At 42.3% G+C, this 18,315-nt stretch overlaps 1 protein-coding gene across 3 annotated transcripts in view; it reads left to right on the top strand.

Moving 5' to 3' along the window:
* The window catches only part of znhit6 (zinc finger HIT-type containing 6), a 44,705-nt gene that overhangs the window by 4,535 nt on the left and 21,855 nt on the right, over window positions 1-18,315 (top strand). For all 3 annotated transcript variants that reach the window (XR_014031723.1, XR_014031724.1, XM_081387023.1), the window contains exons 4-6: window positions 2,985-3,073; window positions 3,349-3,452; window positions 18,173-18,238. Coding sequence is in view for 1 of the 3 variants with exons in the window: in XM_081387023.1 (XP_081243149.1) it covers window positions 2,985-3,073; window positions 3,349-3,452; window positions 18,173-18,238 (259 nt within the window). In the remaining 2 variants the exon portion in view is untranslated. The remainder of the gene's footprint in view (window positions 1-2,984; window positions 3,074-3,348; window positions 3,453-18,172; window positions 18,239-18,315) is intronic.

Genomic DNA, 18,315 nt, shown 5'->3' with positions numbered 1-18,315 from the left:
ACACACGCGCCCTAACTACACACGCGCCCTAACTACACACGCGTCCTAACTACACACGCGTCCTAACTACACACGCGTCTTAACTACACACGCGTCCTAACTACACACGCGTCTTAACTACACACGCGTCTTAACTACACACGCGTCCTAACTGCACACGCGTCCTAACTGCACACGCGTCCTAACTGCACACGCGTCCTAACTGCACACGCGTCCTAACTGCACACGCGGTCTAACTACACACGCGTCCTAACTACACACGCGTCCTAACTACACACGCGTCCTAACTACACACGCGTCCTAACTACACACGCGTCCTAACTACACACGCGTCCTAACTACACACGCGTCCTAACTACACACGCGTCCTAACTACACACGCGCCCTAACTACACACGCGCCCTAACTACACACGCGTCCTAACTGCACACGCGGTCTAACTACACACGCGTCCTAACTGCACACGCGTCCTAACTGCACACGCGGTCTAACTACACACGCGTCCTAACTACACACGCGTCCTAACTACACACGCGTCCTAACTACACACGCGTCCTAACTACACACGCGCCCTAACTACACACGCGCCCTAACTACACACGCGCCCTAACTACACACGCGTCCTAACTACACACGCGTCCTAACTACACACGCGTCTTAACTACACACGCGTCCTAACTACACACGCGTCTTAACTACACACGCGTCTTAACTACACACGCGTCCTAACTACACACGCGTCCTAACTACACACGCGTCCTAACTACACACGCGTCCTAACTACACACGCGTCCTAACTACACACGCGTCCTAACTACACACGCGCCCTAACTACACACGCGCCCTAACTACACACGCGCCCTAACTACACACGCGTCCTAACTACACACGCGTCCTAACTACACACGCGTCCTAACTACACACGCGTCCTAACTACACACGCGTCCTAACTACACACGCGTCCTAACTACACACGCGTCCTAACTACACACGCGACACGCGTCCTAACTACACACGCGACACGCGTCCTAACTACACACGCGTCCTAACTACACACGCGTCCTAACTACACACGCGCCCTAACTACACACGCGCCCTAACTACACACGCGCCCTAACTACACACGCGTCCTAACTACACACGCGTCTTAACTACACACGCGTCCTAACTACACACGCGACACGCGTCCTAACTACACACGCGTCCTAACTACACACGCGACACGCGTCCTAACTACACACGCGACACGCGTCCTAACTACACACGCGTCCTAACTACACACGCGTCCTAACTACACACGCGACACGCGTCCTAACTACACACGCGTCCTAACTACACACGCGTCCTAACTACACACGCGCCCTAACTACACACGCGCCCTAACTACACACGCGCCCTAACTACACACGCGTCCTAACTACACACGCGTCTTAACTACACACGCGTCCTAACTACACACGCGACACGCGTCCTAACTACACACGCGTCCTAACTACACACGCGACACGCGTCCTAACTACACACGCGACACGCGTCCTAACTACACACGCGTCCTAACTACACACGCGTCCTAACTACACACGCGTCCTAACTACACACGCGTCCTAACTACACACGCGTCCTAACTACACACGCGTCCTAACTACACACGCGTCCTAACTACACACGCGTCCTAACTACACACGCGTCTTAACTACACACGCGTCCTAACTACACACGCGACACGCGTCCTAACTACACACGCGTCCTAACTACACACGCGTCCTAACTACACACGCGTCCTAACTACACACGCGTCCTAACTACACACGCGTCTTAACTACACACGCGTCCTAACTACACACGCGTCTTAACTACACACGCGTCCTAACTACACACGCGTCCTAACTACACACGCGACACGCGTCCTAACTACACACGCGTCCTAACTACACACGCGTCCTAACTACACACGCGTCCTAACTACACACGCGTCCTAACTACACACGCGTCCTAACTACACACGCGTCCTAACTACACACGCGTCCTAAAGCGCGATAAAAGCTTCTTCTCCATGTTGATCAGAGTGTTTGTCCTAACCAGCCGCGACGGCGACGATTCTATTTTAGAAACGGTTTCTATTTTTCTGAGACGTCGCGCTGGAACATCAAACACAAAGTGTGGCGATGATAATCTCAGGCGCTGTTTATGTGCTTTATTTAATGGTAAAAGCGTGTCATGTGACTCTGAATATCATTTAGTGCTCCAGCTTTGAGGCTGTAAAAGCAACAATGGATAATTCACCTCAGACCTTGAAATTAAACAAATGGAAACAAGAACGTTCAAACTGTGAACAAACAAGTGTATTCTTTGACAAAAATTGTTTTAGTAACTCAGTAGCCTATGTGTTTTTAATAATGTTTAAATGGTTTAATATTTATGAATTTGATTATGTAGCGACTTATCCATTTTCTTGCGAGTGCCGTCAAGATTACTCTCTGGTGCCGCGAGACTCCGCCCACACACTGTTCTGATTGGCTGGCCCCGCTCACACCCTGTTCTGATTGGCTGACTCCGCCCACACGCTGTTCTGATTGGCTGACCTCACCCACACGCTGTTCTGATTGGCTGACTCCGCCCACACACTGTTCTGATTGGCTGACCTCACCCACACGCTGTTCTGATTGGCTGACTCCGCCCACACGCTGTTCTGATTGGCTGACACCGCCCACACGCTGTTCTGATTGGCTGACACCGCCCACACGCTGTTCTGATTGGCTGACTCCGCCCACACACTGTTCTGATTGGCTGACACCGCCCACACGCTGTTCTGATTGGCTGTGGGTTTTGATTGATTTTGACGCATCGTGCAGTCGCGTCTGGTGTGGACAGACAAATTATTTGTCGCTGGAGTCTTATCGCGTCTGGTTAGGACACGGTGTGGTAGTTACACAGCTTAATGAATGTGAGGAGTTATTGTTGAAGATAACGGTCCGCTCATGTAGATTACAGGTTTCTGGAGGACACCGCTCGACTGAGTCAACAGTCCAACAGAGACGCTCTCCTGCTCGGCAGCCGTCGACACCCGAAGGAGGTGAGTGCCATCCGGGTCACGGCACCAAATGTAACCGGTCCTACTAAACCCACTGCATGCGGGATTCGTACCCGTGTCTCTAGCATGGGAGCCGGGCACACACAGACAAAGCGGCTCCTGAAGACAACAAAGCTGAGGACATGTAACTCACACACTCTTCTATGAGCGTGACGTCATGGTCGGTCACGCTGAGGCCGTTCTCTACGGCTTCAACAGCAAGATGCGATGTCGGAGTTCCACTTCAAAAGGAACTCACTTCTTTTTCCTCTTTTAAGGGCATGTGGATGATCAGGAGAGCAAGAGCAGCCAAAGTCACCCTGAAGCTTCTGCCCAAAATGTTCAGCAAACATCGGGAGAACAGAACCGTCTTCAGAAGAGCGTGAGTCTCTGGGTTCATTTGTGCTGAAAAGCTTTATCGGTAAATGATTGTACATTTACATTTATGCATTTGGCAGACGCTTTTATCCAAAGCGACATTGCATTTCAAGGTACACGTGATAGTATGGATTCATTGTATGGATGTAATTAATTGTAATTCCGCCTGTAGATTGCCATAAGAATCATAATCGGCCGATTTATGTTAATTTTTTAATGTTATCGGCTCGATAAATAATGTATTACTTCCTTTAGCTGAGACTCTTCAGATGCGCACTGTTCAACATGATGGATCTGAATCGCTTGAAATATGATTGGAATCACTTCAGAAAAGGAAAATACAGTTAAGTTAATATCGGCTACATAAAATCATAATGAGAGCATTATAATTGTGTGCTTTAGACGTGGCTTTTAATCATGAAACTTTTGTTTTTGTGATCAGGCTCTCAAAAATTATATAAAAATTCGGATTTAGATTTATCGGCCAATATATCGGTTATCGGCTTTCAAATATAAAGAATTATCGGTTATCGGTCAATTTTCATTATGGTGCATCCTTATTAATAAGCATGCGCTATTTTCATCAGCGCTCAGCGACGTGTTTGCTAATGTGACGTGTATTTTAAATGTATGTTTTAACAAGCCTGAGTCAAGTGTTGTAATGCTTAGTGTTTAAAACAACCCAATGAATTAATTAAACATCTTACCTTTGGGAAGTTGGAGGTTATTCACGTTAAGTTTAAGAAGTTATTTATGATGATTTTGGAAAAAAAACATTATTTTCAGGAATTAAAATTCTCAAGTTTTGTCTTAGAAAAAATATTAGAAAATTCTTAAGATATGTTAGAAAATAATAATAAGAAAATAGCAGTTTTATTCTGAAGAATGTGTTGTGAATCCGCTCCTGGTGCAATCGTGTCACAAACATGCTTCCACACAGCTGTCTGTAGTTTTGCATTGAGCCACATGGTGGCGCTCTTGGTAAGTGCAGTGGTGCCGAGGGGTTTTGTCTCATCTGACGGACGTGGCTCTTGATGAATGTATGTTTCTGGTCCTGCTCAATGGGATTCTGTTATTCAATGGTGTGTTTTCAGCAGAAAGCTGGCAGAACAGTCTGTCAAGCTGGACCGTAAATCATTACTCTCTGTCCTGTTCTTTTTAATAAGCGTAATTAATGTCATTGAAGAGGAGAGATCATCTACTGAACACACCTCTCTTCATGACATCACCTCATCCCATATATGGCAGTGGAGTGGACACTGGCTGATGCTGTCGCTGGGCTGCTTGTGATTGGCTGTGCTCAGCAAGGGCATTAGTGATTGGCCGAGTCTGTTGCAGAGAGTCTTGTGATTGGCCAAGTGAGATCCAGGGCTACTGTGATTGGCTAAGTGTACCATTAGCATATATACTAATTAGGAATGTCAAAGGTTTCTAGTACTCTGTTCTGTGTTGATAAAAATGAAGCATTTACCAATTATGCTAGTAATTGTAATGTAGCTCTTTTGGGACAAGTGGCAAGCTTTTGGACTTGTTTTGATCAGGCAATCTGATTGGCTGTCAGCTTCTTGGAGTAAAGTAACAGGATTTATGTAATTTTTTTAATCGGTCTGTCTGGAAACGAACTTGTCGAAACGGTTTAATAAAGCACGAACACAGTTTGGCATTTAAGCGGCGTCAAGTGTTTTGTTTGAGGCTTTTCAACTAGTATATTGTGAAGTATTTCTGTGACGGTTTGGGTTTTCTGCACACTAGGCCGTGATTTAAGTGTCCAGTGTTAAGACAGATCATTTACTCCGTACCTTGGCGGACATTTGATCAAAAAAGCAAAAAGCTTCTATCCATTGGTTATGAATGAGAGCTTTTAGTTGATTGTAGGAAAGGGGTGTTTGTTGTTTCCCTGATTAACATTCTACCCTTCTGTACCTGAAATATTGAATCAAAATCAAAAGCAAATCACCCCCTCCCCCCCATATATAATTATCACTCCAAGCTAAACTCAAAAGTTGGCAGCCCTGTTATGTACAATAATATACAATCAAACCCAAACTGTATTCAGACTCCTTCAACATTTCTCACATTATCTCAGTTTATTCGCTATAGTTTAGAGAATGGTAGTAAAATATGAGCAGAACTCAGCTGATATTTGACTGGTTTTGTCCGTCCTTCTGTTAGACTGTCTCACACATGAATTATGTTGAATATCTGTCAGCTGTTAAATTTAACTACACAATTAGATAATACCAGTTTAGCTCAACCAATCACCAAGCAATGCTTCATTGTGTTCAGTCTGTGTGTAAAAAGAGCATTAGCAATTAAAGAAAACACACTTCAGCAAAACATGATCAGCTCAAAGTTATGAATCATTATTGGTCACAAATGTCACTGGTAGTCTCTGTATGAGGAATATGTGGGTATAATGTGTCACAGTTTACTTTATTCTGCTCTCCTCACTTGAACTACAGTGTCCTGATCACACTAGTGAAAAATATCTGGTGTCTGAATCGTCTTTGGTTAGACTGTATGTGGCGTTCTGCCGGTATGAGCGACAGAAGCAGGACAAACGAGGGACAGGAATGGGTTTCAGAATGTACCAAGTACACAATATCAGAAGCAGATGTTCAGCAACTGCACACGGTTAGCGACACGCTGCGCTGTAGCCAGATGTGCCGAGGGAAGGCCGCGTAAAGCCAAGCCATAAAGCCAAAAGTGAACGTTCAAATTCACAACACACCCATCAGACGCGGTGCGATCCCAAAGCAGTGCTTTAGGTCAGAGTTCACGCTTTAGGATGCTGCTTGTTGCACATGTGTTCTGGATGAAGTTTTACAGCCACTGAATGAGTCTAAATCACCGTAATGCTGATCGGTGTGCTTCCTCAGGAGGACCGCTGTCAGCTCCTTAACAAGACACTTAGCAGAACTTGCTAATTCTTTCGGAAATGATAAACGGCGATACTTTTGGCATCTCATCGTGGAACATGGAGAACACGAGAAAGACGGCCATCTGTTGGGTTTATATCGAGGACACAAGGATTTTTCCTGTCCGTCGTAGCCATTATGTTTTGCTAATGTTGCCAAAAATGGCGTACGCAAAATTCGGACTCACACTTACCAGTCAGAAGTTTCGGATCGATAAGATTTTTAGTGTTTTTAAAAGAAGTTTCTTCTGCTCACCAAGGCTTTTTAAAGTGTAATTTATTCCTGTGATCAAAGCTGAATGTTCAGCATCATTACTCCAGTCTTCAGTGTCACATGATCCTTCACAAATCACTCTAATATGATGATTTGATGCTCAAACATTCATTATAATCAATGTTGAAAACAGTTGTGTACAATTTTACTTCAGGATTCTTTGATGAATAGAAAGTTCAAAAGAACAGCATTTATTTGAAATGGAATCTTTTGCACAGTTTTATGCACTATTGTAACCTAATTTTCCTTGCATGCACATCAAGGAAATTATATTTTATTTAAAAAAATTTTTTTTTTCAAAGTTAATGCACTTTTAAAAAGTGAATGTCTTTTCATTTCAATAAAAGATGCAATGCTTGATTTGGTTTATATTTGCATATTGCTCCCTCTTGTGGGCATAAGAGACAATACAGTACTTTTTTCCCCTCTATTATTAAGGATTGCCTTTAGAATTTGAAGATAATTTTGCTAATATCTAAGAGAGAAATTTCAATTTAGCTTTTCAGGCATTTTGACAGCCTTAGTTTCGCCAAACTCTCTAAAATGTTCGTACGCAAGGGTCAGAGTTTACTTACAGGTGCACGAATTTTCACGTCAAGTTTGTTTTTAAATCACAACTTGTGCGTTGGAAGCAAGCGGCAATCTTACAGTCTCTCTCTTGAATCCAACACGGAAGTGACTTAAACTGCAGTTCATCGACTGGCCACTAGAGACAGGCTCCTAAAGAGAGTTAATCTCATAGACCCCCATGTTAAAATGCCCAACTTTACAGCAAAAATAAACATGTTTACAGCCTGGTACAAAAAGTGGTTTTGGTCTTTATATCTAATCTTGTCCTTCATGACGACTGTGAGGGGGTGAATGTTTTTTATAACTCATCCGTGTAAATTATATTAAGCCTTAAAGTTCTGCATAATTAAGGGCGTGGCCACTTGAGTGACAGATGGATTGCCGCTGATGTAACTACTAGCCGTTTGTCTGCTGTCTGTTAGCGTCACGTCACCTCTGCTAATCCGCCTCGCTGCCCATTTTCGTTTATCCGGGAGTGACGATAACAAGATGGCGACGACCGGCTCCGCCCACTTTGGGCTTCAAAAAGCGCTCTTCAGAAACACTACGGGTGACGTCACGCACACTACGCCCATATTTTTTTACAGTCTATGCTTGAAACTGGCGGAAGTGGTGTTTTGTACGACACAGCGGTTATAAATGAGGCTCCTGGTCACTTTGTTTCCACTCTGTACTGCGTTCGTGTGCCTTTGCTGTAGACGTTATGCAGTCTTCACTGTGCAACATCTGCCTTAGGTGAAGGGCCAGCTTGTGTTTGGGAGTGTATGTGCCGTTACCTTCTAGATGTCATGTAGAATAACCAATTAATTATCGAGCGGGACGTGTTGTCCGTGAGCGCCAGGGCTCGTTTGGAGTGATGTTGACTTCTGCAGGTGTCATTAAGCTGCTGTTGGAACGAGTCCTTGCAGGTTTTTTGGGGCCTCTGAATGAATTCTGTGGTCTTTACAGGCTTTTAATATGTTTCTGAGTGCTGTGTGCCTGTGCAGAACTCACCAGCTCCGTCCTGAAGTGATGCACCATTAACAATGGATTTCTGCATTTTCATCCTATGTATATGTTGTATATGAAGGAGTAGTCCACTTCAGAATTAAAATTCCTGATAATTTACTCTCCCACACATCATCCAAGATATTCATGCTCCTCTTTCTTCAGTCGAAAATAAATGAAGGTTTTTTGGGGATTTTTCTCCATATAGTGTCTTCAATGGGGTCCAACGGGTCGAAGGTCCAGATGTGAGTTTCAGGGCAGCTTCAAAGTCTCGACACGATCCAGCCGAGGAATAAGAGTCTCATCTAGACAAACCAGCGGACATTTTATAACAAAATACACATTTATTTATTTTTAACCATAAATGCTCGTCTTGCACGTCCACGGCGACTACACTCATTACGTAATGACGTTGGAAAGGTCAGGCCGTAACCTGCTGTAGATGGAAAATGTAGAGTAGGGTGAAAATTTTCATTTTCTCCAACTTCAAATCGTCCGAAATCGTTATTTTACCTTTTATTTTATTTTGTAGATGGTTTTTGACTTAGTCTTTGCACGTTTGCTTTGTAAACACTAGGTCGGTTCTTCCCCCTACGTCACGCCTGACCTTTTAACCTGATTACGTAATGTGTGTCGCATCGCAGCTAGTGGAAGACGAGCATTTGTGGTTAAAAGGTATATAAATGTTTATTTTTGTTATAAAATGTCCGCTGGTGTGTCTAGACGAGACTCTTATTCCTCAGCTGGATCGTGTCGAGACTTTGAAGCTGCACTGAAACTCACATCTGGACCTTCGACCCGTTGGACCCCATTGAAGACACTATATGGAGAAACATCCTGGAATGTTTTCCTCAAAAACCTGCATTTCTTTTCCACTGAGGAGAGAAAGACATGAACATCTTGGGTAACGTGGGGGTGAGTAAATTATCAGGAATACAGAAAATTAACAGGAAAACTTAATTAACAGTTCTGTATATAAAGCAGGTTTTAGTTACAATGAACCTTGACTGTTTCTTTTCTCTTTAGACCACAGGGGTTTTAACTCATTCCTCAGACACTGATTGCTTCTGGCTGCTTACTGCAAATAAACGCCATTAGTAATTTGAAAAGCTTATTTAGTCTAAGACTTCTGGCACTTTCCGACGTTCCTGATTCTGTTGATAATGATTTCCTGAGAGTGACATAATAAAAGCATTGTTAAACCAACCACAACTCTTACCCAACAGGCTTTGCTGTTCCAGCGTCTTTTTGAAATTTCTCACTCATGAGATCATCTGATTGAACCTGATCTCTGCTGTTTGTTGGTTTTCAGAGTCTATTCATGGTTTGCATCGATAAACCTTTTGTGTTTTGCATTGAGCACAGCCGATGCAGTGATTTCACTGATGGCCATGTGGGCATGTGTTTCAGTACCAGTTCAAAGTGACTAAAACTGTGTGTTTAAGACTTAAAGAGGACAGATTATGCACAGTGTTACAAGATTTAAAAGGAGTCTTAGGTGTCCCTAGAAGTGCAATGGGGATGGACGATATTATCATATATCAAAGATGATTATAACAGTCAGTTACCAGACGATTATCAGCAATGTCTGGGAAAAGTGTCAAATATGAATTCAATAAAAAAAAATTATATAGTTACACTCTATACCCAAACACTGGGTTGTTACGTCTGACCCAGGATCTGGGTTACACAAAAACTACCCAAACACTGGGTTGTTACGTCTGACCCAGGATCTGGGTAACACAAAAACTACTCAAACACTGGGTTGTTGCTTCTGACCCAGGATCTGGGTTACACAAAAACTACCCAAACACTGGGTTGTTACGTCTGAACCAGGATCTGGGTTACACAAAAACTACCCAAACACTGGGTTGTTACGTCTGACCCAGGATCTGGGTAACACAAAAACTACTCAAACACTGGGTTGTTGCTTCTGACCCAGGATCTGGGTTACACAAAAACTACCCAAACACTGGGTTGTTAAGTCTGACCCAGGATCTAGGTAACACAAAAACTACCCAAACACTGGGGTGTTACGTCTGACCCAGGATCTGGGTTACACAACAACTACCCAAACACTGGGTTGTTAAGTCTTATCCAGAATCTGGGCAACACAAAAACTACCCAAACACTGGGTTGTTACGTCTGACCCAGGATCTGGGTTACACAAAACTACCCAAACACTGGGTTGTTAAGTCTTATCCAGAATCTGGGTAGCACAAAAACTACTCAAACACTGGGTTGTTACGTCTGATCCAGGATCTGGGTAACACAAAAACTACCCAAACACTGGGTTGTTACGTCTGACCCAGGATCTGGGTAACACAAAAACTACCCAAACACTGGGTTGTTACGTCTGACCCAGAATCTGGGTAGCACAAAAACTACCCAAACACTGGGTTGTTACTTCTGACCCAGGATCTGGGCAACACAAAAACTACCCAAACACTGGGTTGTTATGTCTGACCCAGGATCTGGGTTACACAACAACTACCCAAACACTGGGTTGTCGTGTCTGACCCAGGATCTGGGTAACACAAAAACTACCCAAACACTGGGTTGTTACGTCTGACCCAGAATCTGGGTAGCACAAAAACTACCCAAACACTGGGTTGTTACGTCTGACCCAGGATCTGGGTAGCACAAAAACTACCCAAACACTGGGTTGTTACGTCTGACCCAGGATCTGGGTAACACAAAAACTACCCAAACACTGGGTTGTTACGTCTGACCCAGAATCTGGGTAGCACAAAAACTACCCAAACACTGGGTTGTTACGTCTGACCCAGGATCTGGGCAACACAAAAACTACCCAAACACTGGGTTGTTACGTCTGACCCAGGAGCTGGGTAACACATAAACTACCCAAACACTGGGTTGTTATGTCTGACCCAGGATCTGGGTAGCACAAAAACTACCCAAACACTGCGTTGTTACGTCTGACCCAGGATCTGGGTAACACAAAAACTACCCAAACACTGGGTTGTTACGTCTGACCCAGAATCTGGGTAGCACAAAAACTACCCAAACACTGGGTTGTTACGTCTGACCCAGGATCTGGGCAACACAAAAACTACCCAAACACTGGGTTGTTATGTCTGACCCAGGATCTGGGTTACACAAAAACTACCCAAACACTGGGTTGTTACGTCTGACCCAGAATCTGGGTAGCACAAAAACTACCCAAACACTGGGTTGTTATGTCTGACCCAGGATCTGGGTTACACAAAAACTACCCAAACACTGGGTTGTTACGTCTGACCCAGGATCTGGGCAACACAAAAACTACCCAAACACTGGGTTGTTACGTCTGACCCAGGATCTGGGCAACACAAAAACTACCCAAACACTTAAAGAAGAAGAAAAAATGACCCAAAAGGCTCAAACCAGGATTTGGGTAAAAAAATAACCCAATATTTTTTTAGAGTGTATAAGGGTTGGAAATAGAAAATCGATTCCAAATCTGCAATCAGATACTTGACATCAGGAATCAAATACTTGCTATAAAATGAACATTACTGCTAAAAAATAAAAAAAAAAAATAAAAAAATTAAACCGTATCCTATAAATTTGGAATCTGCAGTGATTTCTTCCATTTCAAGAATGATATTATCAAATAGGCCTATCATTTTTGTTTGAAATCTAATATAAGAGAAACTGCACCTGTTTCTGTTACACTGTGATGTCACTATGTATAGAAAATGTGAACAACTCATTTTGAGACGCTGTTTATGATTTATGGGGAATATTAAATAAAGAGTGTGTGGATTTTTACCATTGTAGAGTGGTTGTCACACTGCCGACACATGTACAGTTAAACCAGAATGTATTCACACACCTTCAACATTTCTCACATTATCTCAGTTTATTCCCTATAGTTTAGAGAATGGTAATACAATATGAGCAGAACTCAGTTGATATTTGACTGGTTTTGTCCGTCCTTCTGTTAGACTGTCTCACACATGAATTATGTTGAATATCTGTCAGCTGTTAAATTTAACTACACAATTAGATAATACCAGTTTAGCTCAACCAATCACCAAGCAATGCTTCATTGTGTTGCAGTCTGTGTGTGAAAAGAGCATTAGCAGGTAAAGAAAACACACTTCAGCAAAACATGATCAGCTCAAAGTTATGAATAATTTTTTGCTGGTAGTCACTGTATGAAGAATATTTGGGTATAATATGTCACAGCTTACTTTATTATCCTATGCTCTGTATGCATTGCTGTATGTTCAAAGACCATGTAAAAGTGAATTTTGTATATTAGGTCCCCTTTAAAGATGCCACGAAGCCAACAAAGGTCAGTTTGAGCTCTCGAATCTTTACAGTACTCCCTGTGAGAAAAGATCTGGACTTGAGCGACCAGTTGGGAGCTGTAGCTGAGGGCTAACCAGGTGTGTGAAAGATAACACACCTTTTAATGGTTTTTCCTTGCCCAGGGCCTACAACAGGTGTATGATCGACTTGACCTCACCGTTGAAGAATCCTTCTGTATCCCAATATTATTATGAAAACAAAACCCGTCTCTATGGTGATTTAGAAATCTTACACGTCTTTTCGTTTTACACTTGGGTGTCTCCATTTTTCCTGTCCGCTGGCATCTCTCCGAATGGAAATATCCAAAACATTTACTTGATATCCATAAAAATCTCATTTTCTGAGAAATGGATCCAAATTAAGGGGTTAAAATAATTAAAAAAAAAAAATTGTTTTAATTTTAATCATGAACTAAATCCATTTAAACAATTTCTCAGAAAACAAGACCTTTCTTATGATGTTTTGGATCCTAGTTAGGAATGCGTGAGATATCAGCCACCATATCGGTATCGGCCGATATATGATCTTTTTTAACTTTAGCGTTAGGCTCTCAAAAACTATATAAAAATTCGGATTTAGATTTATCGGCCAATACATCGGTTGTTATCAGCTTTCAAAGAAGAATTATCGGTTATCGGTATCGACCAAAATTGGTGCATCACTAATCCTAGTATCTTTAATCAAGAATGCTTAGATACACTGTAAAAAAAGTTGCTGCCTTTAGTTTTTTTAAGTACAATCAACTTTGATGTTTAAGTCATTGCAACTTAAATTACATTAAACTGTCACTTGTTTGATGCGAAAAGCATTGGATAGACATTACAAAAAAAAAAAATTATGCAGCTCAGAGATTGCATGAATATGAGTGAAAAACGATATATTTATATATAATATAAAATGTATTTATTATCGTCATATTGTCTAATCCTCCTCAGATGATTTTTTTTTTCGCTTTATTAAGGACTTATTTATTTAATTTTATTTAATAAAATTTGTGTGCATGTGTGTAATACATTTTTTTGTAAAAATAAAATAAATATAAATATACATGTACACACACATATACATTGTATTTATTTTGCAAATAAATATAACATTTTATATTAATAATATATATATGCGCACACTTTTTTAAATATTTAAATGAAAAATATATAAATGCGCAATTATATATGATTATCATATTTATTATATATAATGGCTATGTATTTATACATTTAATTTTATTATTTAATAAAATGTCTTAATATTTGTTTATAATTAAATTATTAGAATATGTAATACATAATTTATTAAATAATATATATATTATTATTATTATTATTATTATTATAATTATTATTGTTTTTTTTTGTATTTGTTTTTTTTTTGTATTGCTTAACTTATTTTGATGAGTTAAAGCAGTGTAAAAACATATGTTGTCATAACTTATTAATCATATAATTTTTTTTACAGTGTATTTCTCCTGAAAAGAAGCCAAAAAATGTTGAGGAAGATGTTGAGTTTTTTCCATTAGGGGAAAAGAAAAAAGTTTCCATTGGATGTTGTAGGCCTAACAATGCCTTCGCTCCTGGTATTCCAGGACTTCTCCACCACGCCTTCCACCCTGATCTCTAGCGGGACGTCAAGCCTGTGCAAACTCAGAAATACCTTTGCCTGGAGGGCGGCAGAGTGCCATATCGGTATCTGCCGATTTTTAATGTTATCGTTATCGGCATATTAAAGCCAATAAATCATGTATCATTTCCTCCAGCTGAGACTCTTCAGATGCACACTGTTCATAATGATGGCTTTAATTGCTTGAAATATGATTGTAACCACTTCAAAAAAGGAAAATACGGTGTAGCGCAAGTCTATAATATCAGCTACATAAAATCATAATGAGAACATAATAATTGTGTGTTTGGGACATGGATTTTAATGGTGAGACTCTTATTTTTGTGATCAGGCTCTCAAACATTTAAAAAAAAAATTTGGATTTAGATTTATTGGCCAATATATCGGTTATTTCAAACATAAAGAATTATCGGTTATCGGCCAAAATGTATCGGTGCATCCCTAATCCTAGTATCTTTATTCAAGATATTTCTACTGGAAAAGAAGCCAAAAATGTTGACAAGGAAAATCCCTTTTGCAGTGCATCACATCTCTTTTTCCATTAGGGAAAAAAAAACTAAAAAAGTTTCCATTGGATGTTGTAGGCGTAACAATGCCTTCGCACCTGGTATTCCAGGACTTTTCCACCACGCCTTCCACCCTGATCTCTAGCGGGACGCCAAGCCTGTGCAAACTCATAAATACCTTTGCCTGGAGGGCGGCAGAACATCTTTACACCTGTGAAAGTAAACCCTGCTCTCCTCCAAACCCCAGTCCTTCGCCCTGACCTGCTGCCCACCCCAGGCTGGAAAACCACCACCATTCCTGTCCACACTCCTCTGCCAGAACCTTGATATCTGATCTCGCGTCTCAAGTGTGTGTTTTGGAGGGGCTGGTTGTGTAACAGTGCCATCTGGATCTGGTGTGTGTGTGCGCTCAAGTCTTGGCGGAGACTCTTTTGGGATTGGCACGCAGCGGATGAGTCAGCGGATGATGGGCATATCAAAGATTCCTCTTGTTCTAGTCATGTGATTTGTGATGTTTATAGCAAATAAGTCAGTGCTGAGTGTTTCGTTGACTTTTGGCCCATTTTGACTAATGCAGAGTTAATCTGGAGAACGTTTGTCCCATTAAAGTGTTTGTTTAGCCATAACTTGTCGTCCATTTTGTCGTTCCAAACACTTAAGACCTTGGTTCATCATCGAAACACAGATTGAGATAGTTGTAATGCAAACTGAGAGGATTCTGTCCATCGAAAGTCTATTCACTCAAAACTTAGTGAGGTTCATAAAGGCATCATGAAATTAATCCATATAAATTGAGCGTTTTAAACCAAGTAATTTTTCACTTAGGCTTTTACACTTAAAAATATTGATCAGATGATCTTGATTTTAGATTTCCAAAGTTTTCTCAATGTACATTTTTTGAATTAAAAAATCCTACATTAAAGCATCCATCCATCCATCTATCATCATCCATCTATCCATCATCCATCCACTCATCCATCCATCATCATCCATCCATCCATCCATCCCATCCAGTCATCCATCCATCCACTCATCCATCCATCTATCATTCATCATCCATCTATCCATCATCCATCATCCATCCACTCATCAATCCATCCATCCATCCATCCATCCATCCACTTATCCATCCATCATCATTCATCCATCCATCTATCCATCATCCATCCACTCATCCATCCATCCATCATCCACCCACTCATTCATCCACTCATCCATCCACCCATCAACCCATCCACTCATCCATCCATCCATCATCCACCCACTCATTCATCCACTCATCCATCTATCCACCCACCCATCCATCCATCTATCAATCCATCCACCCATCCATCTATCAATCCACCCACCCATCCATCCACCATCATCCATCCATCCACCCATCCTTCCATCCATCTACTCACTCATCCATCCACCCACTCATCCATCCACTCATCCACCCACCCATCCAGCCATCCATCCATCCATCCATCCACCCACTCATCCATCCATCCACCCACCCATCCATCCATCCATCCATCCATCCACCCACTCATCCATCCATCCACCCACCCATCCATCCATCTATCAATCCACCCACTCATCCATCCACCATCATCCATCCATCCACCCATCCTTCCATCCATCTACTCACTCATCCATCCACCCATCCATCCATCCATCCATCCACTCATCCACCCACCCATCCAGCCATCCATCCATCCATCCATCCACCCACTCATCCATCCATCCACCCACCCATCCATCCATCCATCCATCCATCCATCCACCCACTCATCCATCCATCCACCCACCCATCCATCCATCTATCAATCCACCCACTCATCCATCCACCATCATCCATCCATCCACCCATCCTTCCATCCATCTACTCACTCATCCATCCACCCATCCATCCATCCATCCACCCACTCATCCATCCACTCATCCACCCATCCACCCACTCATCCATCCATCCACCCACCCATCCATCCATCCATCCATCTATCAATCCACCCACTCATCCATCCCTCCACCCACCCACTCATCCATCCATCCACCCACCCATCCATCCACCCATCATCCATCCATCCACCCACCCATCCATCCATCCATCCACCCATCCATCCATCCATCCATCCACCCATCCATCCATTCATCCATCCATCCATCCATCCATCCACTCATCCATCCATTCACCAATCCATCCACCAATCCACTCATCCACCCACCCACTCATCCATCCACCCACCCATCCACACATCCATCCACACACCCCTCATCCATCCATCGATCCACCCACCCGTCCGTCCGTCTTAAAACTTTTTATAGTCCAGCAAGTCACACCAAAATTTGATTGATCGATTGAGGTTAAGTCGTTTGGCAACCTTAACTTGAGGCTAATAAATCTCAGTGTGACATCTTCAGCAGTTTGTTCTTGGCATCCATGTGCCCTACAGCAGCTCCAGTGAGTGTGGGATCTGCCCGGCCCATAACAGGACTCTCAGGGGTTGGATTTGGTTTCTGTTCGTCCTCATATTGCCAGGATCGTGCTGACAGAGCCAAGTTTTCTGGTTTGTGCATGTCGCATTAAGAGTTCTTGAGTGTAAAACTCTTAGCAGCAGCTGTGGAAGTGGTCAGCGGGATTTCATGTTCTTTGAATCTTGTAAAGAAATCTTTCGTTTTATTGTCTGTACTCCAGTTCTGCCACTCAACATGGGGTTTCTGCCAGCTGAATTATCGTCATCATAACCATGATGCCCAGCATTGATTCGTTCCCTCCAAACACACACCTTCTCGAACGCATTGGCAACATTGGCCTGTCAGACACTGGCGACACTCCAGCATGTTGTTCCAGTAAATACTAACCATGATGCCAGGCAGGGCTTGATCAACACATGTGCAATCTGAATCATGTGAACCGGTTTATTGTTGACCATAGTGATGCTGTCTGGACTGTCCAGCTTTCTCAAAGAGTTTGATTACTGGAAAAACTTTGCTGTTGGCCGTCACACTGACTTTTTTGGAACTTAACAATTCTTTCTGTTAGAACATTGAGACCATGATTTCAGTGCTTCACATCGATCTGATTTTCAAATTCTTCATACAGCGACTTCCAGTGACATTTGGGACCAAAAGTGATTCGGACACTTTGCGCTGATCATGTTTTGCTGAAGTGTGTTTTCTTTAATTGCTAATGCTCTTTTTACACACAGACTGAACACAATGAAGCATTGCTTGGTGATTGGTTGAGCTAAACTGGTATTATCTAATTGTGTAGTTAAATTTAACAGCTGACAGATATTCAACATAATTCATGTGTGAGACAGTCTAACAGAAGGACGGACAAAACCAGTCAGTCAAATATCAACTGAGTTCTGCTCATATTTTACTACCATTCTCTAAACTATAGCGAATAAACTGTGATGATGTGAGGAATGTTGAAGGCGTCTGAATAAATGTGTGTTGGACTGTATAATGCAGTATGTGGTCTAGATGGTGTTTTGGCAACCATAACTCCGTTGTGAAATATCTTTCTGGTTTTAATCCTGCAGGGAAGGACGATTCCACTGGCATCTGAAGATCCATTTTCCTCAGAGCAATGCGGTTTATTCAGAGAGGTATGAAACTCCCTTCCTAAGTATTTAGGCGGTGTTTCGGTTGATGACATCGTATGGTGTGGATAACAGAATCCAGT

Source organism: Scardinius erythrophthalmus, assembly GCF_964197995.2.
Source record: "Scardinius erythrophthalmus genome assembly, chromosome: 15".
Lineage (NCBI taxonomy): Eukaryota > Metazoa > Chordata > Actinopteri > Cypriniformes > Leuciscidae > Scardinius > Scardinius erythrophthalmus.
This window is presented reverse-complemented; position numbering and strand designations above follow the sequence as displayed.